General features: G+C 38.3%; 1 protein-coding gene across 1 annotated transcript; it reads left to right on the plus strand.

Annotated features, from left to right (window-relative positions):
* The first annotated feature begins 8838 nt into the window (after positions 1-8838).
* LOC103066799 (olfactory receptor 14A16-like) lies at positions 8839-9798 on the plus strand. Its single transcript, XM_007442364.3, is given in 1 exon segment — positions 8839-9798. A coding segment is annotated over 1 exon segment (960 nt).
* The last annotated feature ends 1617 nt before the right edge of the window (positions 9799-11415 follow it).

The raw sequence follows: 11415 nt of genomic DNA on the forward strand, positions 1-11415 counted from the left end.
TAAAATGTGTCAATCCAAAGGTTCCTAATAACTGAAAAGCATTTAATAAGCAATTTCTGAAAGTGATTAAAAAAGGAAGTACATGAACCCAGTGTCCTTTTAAAGGCACCAAATTGCAGTTTGAGCAAAATGGCTTTTCCCTCATCTTCCAGAGCTCTTAACCCAGAACCCAGCAGAGACTGCTGCCTTGTGGTCTCCTCATGAGGAGAAACTGTCTGGAGTACTTGTTGGGGATCACAAGTCCTCTCCTTTTCCGGAGAGGAATTACAAAGAATCGGTCTACTGCGCTGGCTCTTCATTCTGCTGTGGTCAATGGCTCCACTTTTTGTGGAACCGTCTTTAGTTTGCCATTTCTTTCCCAGAAGTCCCCCTTTTGGATACAGTTCCAAGTGATTGGAAACCTCTTAATCTAATGCCTGAGGAGTTCAGAGGAAGACCAGGTTGACTCACTATTAAGTGAGGTGCTATTTTATAAAAAAGGAACTTTGTTGTACAGAATAGCTATACATATAGAATAGAACAGGACAGAAATAGTGCACTTGGCACCTAGAATTACTTCTTACAATATGGACCTCCATTCTGGTTTTAGGAATGTGTATGAAAAAGGTGATTCTTGAAAATTAAGCTAAGTAATGTTATCCATATTTTTATTACTACAAGTCCTAATCCATAAAATCAGATATAATTCAAACTTTTCATTATCTGATTCAAAATATTGCCAGTTCAATGTATTGTGAATTAAAACATTTTTCTCCAGAAATACTTCTGGTACAGAACAATATGTTTATTTGGAGTGGCAGGCCTGAATTTCCACCCAGCCACTTGGTTGTGGCTTTTACTATGGACTGGGTGCATTTTTCTGAAGTAACAGTACATGTGTAAAGCACTATAAATACAACAAAGGTAGTGTTACCAACCAGAGGACAACTTTAAGAAAACAATGTTTCTATGCATTTTCTGAGGAAGTTGATATCTGCATACAGAACAATATGTTAATTTGGAGTGGCAGGCCTGCATTTCGACACATACTGTTGTGGCTTTTCCTATGGACTGAGTGTTTTCTTCTGAAGTAATAGTGCATGTGTTCAGCAATATCACTACAACAAATCTGACAACTGCATCATTGATTCTATTGAATTGGGAGATGATTGCCCATATCTGCAAATAAATGAACACTGAAGAATATATAAGAATAGAGGCAAATCGTGTAATGAAAGCTAAAATATAATTGAATGAACAAATATATTGTTATTGTGTCCTCAGTGCTCAATCATACAGAATACATTCAGTGCATACAATAAAATGTTCATTAATTACATTCCTGTCATGGTTTTCCTCCAAAGTGATCCTCAAGAAATATAATAATTTCTTGATCTGCCATTTATAGAAGCAGGAGACCCTTAATCTTTATTACATATCATTTTTCTTCATCTATTCCATGCATAATATACCCATTTAGTACTGTAATAGGTTCTTAGGATCTGAACTCTTGAAAAAAAAATTGAAGTTCATATTTACCATTGAAGAAATTCAAATAATTAGAATTTGAACACAACGCAAAGCAAACATCACAATTGCAAGTAGGTAGATTGGATTGGATTGGATTGGATTGGATTGGATTGATAGATAGATAGATAGATAGATAGATAGATAGATAGATAGATAGATAGATAGATAATCCCTCTCACCCTTGAGGGCAGAACGTGTCTTCCTCGATTTCAGGTCCTGGGAGTTTGAGGGTTCTGCGCAGTATCTTAGCTGTTCCTAGCACTGCACTTTTCTGGACAGAGAGCTCTGATGCTGTTCCTGGGATCTGTTGGAGCCATTCTCCCAGTTTAGGAGCAACAGCCCAGGTGCTCCTACCACCACTTGGTCCACTTAGGCCTTTACTTTCTACATCCTCTCTAGTTCCTCCTTCAGGCCCTGGTACTTCTCAAGCTTCTCATATTCCTTCTTCCTGATGTTACTGTCACTTTTAACCACTACATCTATTACCACCCCTGTCTTCTGGTCCTTGTCTACTACCTTGATGTCTACTTGACTGGCCAGTACCTACCTGTCCATCTGGATCTGGAAGTCCCACAGGATCTTAGCCCTATTATTCTCCTTGACTTTCTTGGAATCTCCCATCTGGACCTGGGAGGGTCTAGCCCATACACGGTACAGATGTTCCTGTACACATTGCCAGCTACTTGTTTGTGTTGTTCAATATATCCTGTTCCTGCTTGCATCATACACCCTTCCTCTGTATGCTGAACTGTCTCTGAGGCCTCTCTGCACAGATTGCACCTTGGGTCCTATCTAGGGGTAAACTCTTGCTACCATGGATCTGGTGCTTAGTGCCTGTTCTTGTGCTGCTCTGATCAGTGCCTCAGTGCTGTCTTTTAGTCCAGCCCTTTCCAGCCACTGGTAGGATTTTCCAATGTCAGCCACCTCAGCTATCGGTCAATGGTACATCCCATGCAGGAGCTTGTCTTGCCATGGCACTTCCACCACTTGAACTTCCTCCCACATCTGCTGCTGCCTCAGGCATTTTTTATGCAGCTCATCTTTGGGTGCCATCTTACTGATGTACTCCTAGATGATCTAGGCTTCATCTAAGACAGTGGCGTTGACACTCACCAGATACCACCTACCCTCATTCAGACTGGTGTACAGTCTTTGGGTGTTGGATTTGGGGTGGAAACCTCTGCACATCTGTGAGGAGCTTCTGGGTCATCATATCAGCAGCCTCCATGTCCCCCTTTGGCCAGCTCAGTATACCAGCAGGGTATCTGATGACTGGCAGGGTGTATATGTTGGTAGTATGGATCTTGTTCTTTCCATTGATCTTGCTCTTCAGGACCTGTCTTATCCTTTGGTGGTAGATTTACGTATGTACATACATATATGCATACACCCACACACCACCACCAAATATATATCCATCTAAACATTTGATACTATCAACCATAGTATCCTTTGGATCATCTGCAGTAGGGCTGAGTAGTTGAGTCCATGCTTGCTCCGCTGTGGAGTGCCATAGGGCTTATCTTTCTCTCTCTCCCCTATGTTACTTGACATCTATCTGAATCTACTGGGAGAGATCCTCCACTGGTTTGGAGTGAGATATCATCAGCATGCTGATCATCCCAGGTAATACATTATAATCCCAGATCAAGCTGGAGATGCAGCTGGTGTTCTTCTGAAGACTATATGGAACTTTATAAAATAAAAAACTTTAATTGAACTCCAGCAGTTACTGTTCATGAGGAAAAAATCTGGCTTGATTCTGGTTCCAGTGTGAACTCTGGGTAGAGTCACAACCCTCATGGAGGAAAAGGTACATTAACTGGGACTTACAGCTCCTTCTAGAGCAATAGGAGGAGACCATAGCCAAAGGAATCCTTACCAAGCTTTGATTAGTATGCCAGTTACAATCCTTCTTGGACACTCTACCTTTTTAAAGAGGAACTGATACTCTCAACACCATGCATTTATATTATTGATTCACACATTCTTATTGGGGTTGGCGTTGAAGATTAACCCAAAATTAGAATTCTCTAGTAGGATAACACCATAGTGCCACTGCATTGTCACTGCATTACCAATGCCACTGCACTGGGAACAAATAGGCTTCTGAGAACAGTTGAAAGTGCTGTCTTTACCTATAAAACCCTGCATGACTCATTTTTCAGTTACCTTCAGGAGCATCTCCTCACATAGTCCTCTGTGTGCATGTTGGAAGGGGATGTTTAGGAACTCATCAGGATCTGAGCTTTAGAGGGATATGCATCTGGATAAAGTATTTTACAGGAGTGGCCCTAACGTTATGGAAAACCTTGTCCCCCAGCTGCATCCTCCCCCATCTGATGCTGTTTTGTTTGCAAAATGGTAGAAACAATTACATTTAGTTGAGGTTTCTGGTGTTGGGGATGGACCTGACTAACATTTTCTTGTGTGTTTCTTAGCTTTGATTTTTATGGCAGCTTTGTTTTATGATGGATTTTATCTGGAAGATTATAGAGATGAATGTTTTGCTTGTTTTTTACTTTATTATTGCAAACCACTGTCAGTGTGGTAATTTGGCATTGCCTATAGAAAACAAACAGAGAAATGAAAACCTGTTTTAAAACTGAAGACTAGCAGATGAAAAACAGCAGCATTTTTTTCAAGGTTAAAATGGAGGTTTTTTTAACTATACATATTTCAAAAATTTATCCACAATTTTTATCAGGAGAACACTCTTTTTTTGTTACTCACATAAAGCATATATATTAAAGGCTTCAATCCAGGCAACGGTGAATATATTCGAGGCCAATGTATTTTCATGGGATAACTTATGTGTTCAATTCACTTCCAGCCACCAGAGTATTTGAGATCTTACTAGATGTCTCATTCAATAATTCAAATAATGAGACATTACCCAAAAGAGATATTGGAAATCTTCTCATCTTAGATCCAAAAAAGAGTGCAACCAATCCATTACAGAGGTATAGACATCCACAAATAATGTGTATAGAACATTGAAAAACTATATTCCAATTTCTTTTTTTGACTTGACTTCTGTTATAAAACTTTGAAAACGGCTGTAGATTTCTATGGGAGAGAACTGGCAAATTGGACTTAAGTGTGATATCAATAACAATAACAATGCTATCATTTAGTCATTATAGTAGTCAACCCATTTTAATATGGACATTTTATTCATTTTATCATTGAACTTATACTCCCACTTTCTGCCTATTCAAGTATCTTACAACAATTAAAAATCAAGATACAATAGAAAGCCCAGTTAATAAATTTTAAAACATTCATTTAAAAAATAAAAAATTAAAACCTTGGGAATTTTTTTTTTTTTTTAACCATCCTCCTAAATATTGAAAGAATGGGAGCCAAATTCACCCTCTTACAGAATCCAGTATCCTCAGTATATATAGAAAAGAACTAGGAAGTTCCCATACAAATTCCCAATCTTACCTTGGACAGTTTCAACAAAGTAAGTTGGATCTCCTTGTTTCTCAGGGTATAGATAATGGGATTCGTTAATGGTGGTAGAACAGTGTATAAAAGGCCTGTCAATAAATCTGTTAAAGGAGAGGACAAGGCTCTTGGTCTGAAGTATGAGAATGTAGCAGTAAGAATAAACAAGGAAAAGACTGTCAGGTGTGGAATACAGGTGGAAATGGCCTTTTGCCGACTTCTGATCGATTGCATTTTGAACACAGCAGAGAGGATTAACCCATAAGAGAAGAAGATAGATGAAATGCAGAAGGAACCTACAATAACTGTTATAGCACATGTCAGGTTCTTATTCATTGCTGTGTCAGTACAAGAGATGCTCAGTAGCTGAGGGATATCACAGAAATATTGTTTTATAATATTGGATTGGCAGAAGTCTAATTTAAAGGTCTGTGTAGTTTGTATCAGTGCACAGATTGTGCAGGCGATCCAAGACGCTGCTGCCATTTGAAAGCAAATATTCCAGTTCATGATCAGCTGATACTGAAGAGGATAGCATATGGCTACATAGCGGTCAAAAGCCATAGCAGTGAGAAAAATCACCTCAGCAGTTACAAGGGTCACCACCAAAGCAACTTGGGTAACACACCCCCAAAATGAAATCTCTTTATAATTTCTCAAGGAATGGTCCAGGGATTTGGGCACAGTTGTTGAAATGTAGCAAACATCTACTAAAGATAAGTTCACTAGGAAGAAATACATGGGGTTGTGAAGCTTGGGATTCTGAACAACAGCTGTGATTATGAGAAAATTTCCAGTTAGAGCTGTTACGTAAATGGGAAATAAAAGTACAAAGTATAAATACTGTAGTTCTCGAATATCAGAAACCCCCAGAAGAATAAATTTAGTTATCCTTGTTTGATTTACCATTTCTTATTCTGTGGAGAAAAAGAGGAGATATTGTCAAGAAATGCAAGCAGGAAAAATAAAAGAGTTTTTTTTGTATTTTAGCATAAATATGGAACCAGAGGTATAATTAACTAACTTCGCAGAAATAGATAGCAGTAGCCAGAAAATGAACTGGCTTCAATCTACCTACCACTTCTTAGCTTTTCTTGTTAACAATGAGAACATTGAGTGGTCTGTTCTTTTAAGTATCTAGCTCAGGTCTGAAGAATAAATTCTTAAAAATTCTACATATGTAGCATTAGAAATCCAGAGGGAAAAACTAAGAGGTCTGATGATGTCTTATAGTAATTAATTGGTTTAAGCAATTCCTTCAATTGGGGAAGATCAGCAAAGTCTCCATCCCTGTCTTCAATAAGTAGATATGTTCCCTGGAGACATCTGGCATTTAGACTGAGGAGAAGCTAACTGTCCTGCTGGAAAAAAATCCATTAAATGGTCTCTGTGAATGTCTGGGTGGGGTGGGGTGGGGTGGACAAAAAAACCCCCACCTAATATGTTTTCCATGTTGCAAAGATCCTATTTATCTACTTATTAAGTGCATGTTAAGGGCTGTGTGGATTAGTCAGGATCTTATCTTGCTGGCAGCATAACAGAAATGTTGGATAGGCATCTGTGGTGAGGGGGCAAATGTTGAAACTGCAGACTATTCCTTAAAGAGGAGGGGGGGAAAACACCATTGACTTCAACATAAAAGAAAATTGTGGAAGAACTTGCTTTCCTTTCAAGGATGCTCACCAATGTCTCTCTTTCAGTGTCCAAAGAATATTTTCGATTCAATTAATCAAGCACATGTGCACAAACACATTTCTCTCACTACATAATTCAAATGTACTGTAAATCCACTATTGGGATGGGTAACTCTGTTGCCAAGTGATGTGGTTGCTAAGCGATAAAACATGACCACAATGGACTTACAATGGACCTCCAACAAGAAAGCAGAGTGCAATGCATCCAGCTTGGCCAGAGTGAAAGCCTGGTGAAAATGCATAACTGAGATAGAATAAAGGTAAGAGGTTGTGTACCCATTTGGAAAAGCCCCATGTAAATACTCAAGTTTAGCCTTGGGGAAATTAGGCTGGTGACTATGGTTCAATGCAACATTTGTTAAAAGGTGGCTGCTGTGTGAAAATAGAACGAGAGAGGGGGACTGATGGAGACCTTAGATGAGCTCCTGACAAGAAAGGAAAATATAAATGTTTGAAATGTCAGGTTCGGTCAGCACGGGGCGTCAGGGAAGCACGGGGCTTCAGGGAAGCTCGCAGCCAGACCATGCGGAATCCACCGGCGGTAGCTAGCGGGGAAAAGAGGAACTGAAAGCGCCGCTAATTAACGGGCCACCTGCGCCCAGCCAAACAGGAAAACCGCAGCGGAAGCTTTTAACTATAAACTGATAACGGCGCGAGCCAGCAATGAACGGGGCTGCAGGCAGCGAAACAAGATCGCAACGCAGCACAGAACCCGCGGGCTTGCACGTAACGGGGAGGAACCAACCCAGCCGGAGGGGGACTGGCAATCAAGGACAATAGACCCTGACCGATCCTGCCATCATGAACAATCAAGGGGGATTATTGGGGGCCAATAATCCGCAGCTGCAACGTGATCGCGGGGCGGGAAAAAAGCGCGGGAAGGGGGGAATATAACAAGTGATGCAATTGTACCAAGCCAGTCCTGGCTTTGCTTGTGACTACTACATTACGCATGAGTAAACCTTCTTTGTGAACCACACGTGTCACGAGAGTTTCTCTGTCGAACGGGGCAAACCTTACAAGAAACAGATACATACACATATATGGATATCTGCCCCTATTGATCTAAAAACCAAAAACAACTAATTTATAATTAATTTAATCTTAAATTTGTACATAAAGCCACTTCCCAAAGAACTTTCCAAAGAAGAATATATGCATTTTAAAGGATATCTACCTGTGCTACATTCATTTTAAAGATTGCTCCTGAAGTTCAGGGCCACGTTAGAACAGTAAGCTGTGATCCAGAATGTTAAGGAATACAGTATTCTCCCTTCTTATTAATTTATATAGAGTTGTTCAATATATTTCAATATTTTGGGGTTTATCTCCCATTCAGGAAACTATCAAAGAAATATCTGATTATCATTAGCAACAAGACTGCATTGTGTGCATTATACCACTGATTTTGAATCTATATGTATGCCTGTCTTATGCCTGTTGATGACTTAGTTTGAAACATGATAGTCATGACCAGTGTCTGACATCCCAACCCTTTTGGGTGAATGTAACATCTGTTAAAAAGAAGCGGGCCTCGGATCCCCCAGTCTGGCTTGCCATTTCAAAGCCATAGATGAGCAATTCATATGCCCCTGCTTTCCCATAAAGTGGTCATCTTGCTTTTAAGGACATATAATTTTCAAGGAAGTCAAATATATTGTCTCTCAGAATTATACAAACACACGTCACCTACAGGTATATTCTGGCATTTCATTTTTTTTTTTAATTAGAGATATCTTTCAGACAACTAATACTACTAATTTCTCTTGGGATTCCACGTATTGAACTATGATGAGCTCTGTGGTATTTGCACACAGACCTATAAAATGCAATTTCAACAGGATACATAATTATTCAGATCTCATCTACCTCCTACTCAGAAAATGTGGGTTTCCAAGGATTTTACAGGCTTATTGAAGATAACAATGGGGTGCATAAGATGTGCATTGAAAGGTAATCGCTCTCTTCTTCTCTATATTTCCCATGATCATTCTCTCTGAACCGTCCCTCACATCCTTCCTCATATTCATACAAGAAAATGTATTAATCATCTCTAATTTATCCAATAGTCTCAAACCTAGTATAGATTAACAGCATCCCTAAGTATAACTAGGAAAAAAATTAACTGCTAAATCATGTTTTCTCTTTCCACAGAAATGCACTAAACATTCTCAAGAAAAAAATGCCTAATGTCAGTGCCTTCACTACTTTTCTTCTCCTGGGTTTTTCTGACCAATTTGAGCAAAATATACTCTATTTCACTCTGTTTTTAGTGATCTACTTAGCAGCCTTGATTGCAAATCTTCTCATCATCTCAGCTGTGTCCTTCCACCGCCATCTCCATACACCCATGTACTTTTTCTTAGTGAATTTATCTGTTGTTGACCTTGGCTCTATTTCTGTCACTATTCCTAAAGCCATGATGAATTCTTTCTTGAACACCAGGGAGATCTCATATGCTGGGTGCATCGCGCAAGTCTTTTCTTTATTCTTTTTCCTGATATCAGATTTGTTCCTCCTCACAGCCATGGCATATGACAGATACATTGCTATCTGTGACCCACTGCACTATGAAACCATAATGGACATGAATGCCTGCCTTCAGCTGGCAGCCATTGCATGGATAACTGGTCTTCTTTATTCAGCCTTGCACACTTGTAGCACCTTTGCAGTCACCTTTTGTTCCAATGTTCTCAATCAGTTCTTCTGTGAAATCCCACAACTTCTGAAAGTATCCTGTGATAATTCATACCTCATTGAAGTTGGAGTTATTCTACTCAGTGCATGTATTGTCTTTGCTTGCTTTGGTTTCATAATTGTTTCATATGTGCAAATATTCAAGTCTGTGCTTAGAATTCCCAGTTCTCAAGGACGAAATAAGGCCTTCTCAACTTGCTTTCCTCATCTTCTTGTTGTCTCCTTGTTTATCAGCACTGGAAGCATTGCTTACTTAAAACCTACTTCGGATTCTCCTTCTGATGTGGATGTAGTAATCACTGTATTATATTCTGTGATTCCTCCTTTGATGAATCCAATTATCTATACTATGAGGAACAGAGACATCAAAGTTGCATTGTGGAAAATGTTTAAGTGTGATATTACTTCCAGAAATTAATCCTTTTTTCTTTTTTTTACTTTGTAATTCACAAAGTATTTTCCAATATTATGATACTTACTTGTGGAAGCAAATCACATTCTCATGGACAATGGCATAATGAAATCAAGCAAAATATCTGTTTGAGTTGCCTAAAGCTTTCAATGATGACTCAGTGTGAAAGTAATTCAAAACAATCACTCCATCAAACAAGCCACAAGGTGGTGTTGGTTCAGAACAAGGTCACTTCACTTTGATATTGGCCTCCTTGTGCAGAAACCACTTCACTTCAAGTCAAGTAGCTGGTCAAAGGAGATGAGCTTTTCCACCATGCTTTGCAAGGTGAAATGTGCCGTGTCCATTGAGTCTTTTTGAATTGTAAGGTGGACCTGATTGATTCCAATGCTTGAACAGAAGCACTGAGATGGTTTGTCTTCAGTTTGCCCAGATCTTATATCTTGTTTGTAGCTGTATAACTACATTTCTATATATCTATAATTCTCTGTAACTGTAACTGCAGATAACTGTAAGTAAATCGATTTTCAAAAAGATTCGTCCAAGTGGATAGCAATATGAACACTGAATCCATCTTGAACTGTTAAAAAAAGCTTTACCTTTTTTCTAGGATTTTATAGCTGTTCTTTGCAACATCTGCATGTTCCTGAAAAAAAGGGTATTTCAAGGAGGTTCAGAGAACTGCTATCTTCACTCTCTTGCAATCTCTGAAGCACCATTCAAAATTGAAGGCAAGTCCCTGCACAGTCAGTATGTGTGTGTGTGTGTGTGTGCAAATTAGTTTCTTTATTTTGCCTAATATTAACCTTGATTATAATGATGAATAATAATAGCTTAGATGGTAATGGACATTCAAGTTAAGAGCGGTGGTGACTATTGATTAGTATTTTTTTCCCTTTTCCTTTTTAATTTGTTTTTTTAGTTTGTAACTTTAATTATTCTAATGCTTTTTTTTTAAGATTAAAGGTTATTTTGCTCCAAACAATAAAGATATTAAACAAACAACCAAATCCTAAGGGGTTTAGGTTATTGGAACTTTAACCAGAGTTATTATTGCCTTTTCTACACTAGCCACAAAAGGGACATTCAAGAAACTTCTACATGTGGACAGATGATGCACATTCAACACCAGTTCCTTTGAGTCAACAGCTCATGGCTCTCTTTACTGTGAACTTTATACAGGTACTTGCCTTTGCCTTTATATCCCCACTGCTAACAATTTATCACAGAAACTCAGACTTACTCTATTTCTAACACCTACTCTCAGATAAGAAACTATATATCTAAAAAAAAGTAGTTATACTGTAGAACCATACTGTAGATTTGTTGTAGAGACTGATGCATCAATACCTGAGTATGTACTTGTATTAAAGTATATGTATTTGACTGGACAAATTAAAATACTGTGCTTTTCTCCCAGTGTAAATTTTGTCTACAGAACTTAGACAAAACTGTGTGTATAATTGTGTTGCATTATTATTAACTGGAAAACAAATAAACATTAATTTATTAACTTTATGTGCTGACTTATAATCCAATATTTAATAATAATAATAATAATAATAATAATAATAATAATAATAATAATTCTATTAGGATTGTTGTGATATGATTAATACTAAAGGTACAGGTAATCCTCACTTAACAACC

The sequence above is a fragment of the Python bivittatus genome, unplaced genomic scaffold (genome assembly GCF_059951505.1).
Source record: "Python bivittatus isolate LINGU-HERP-01145 unplaced genomic scaffold, Pbiv_v1 ctg000470_np1212, whole genome shotgun sequence".
In the NCBI taxonomy this organism is placed as follows: Eukaryota; Metazoa; Chordata; class Lepidosauria; order Squamata; family Pythonidae; genus Python; species Python bivittatus.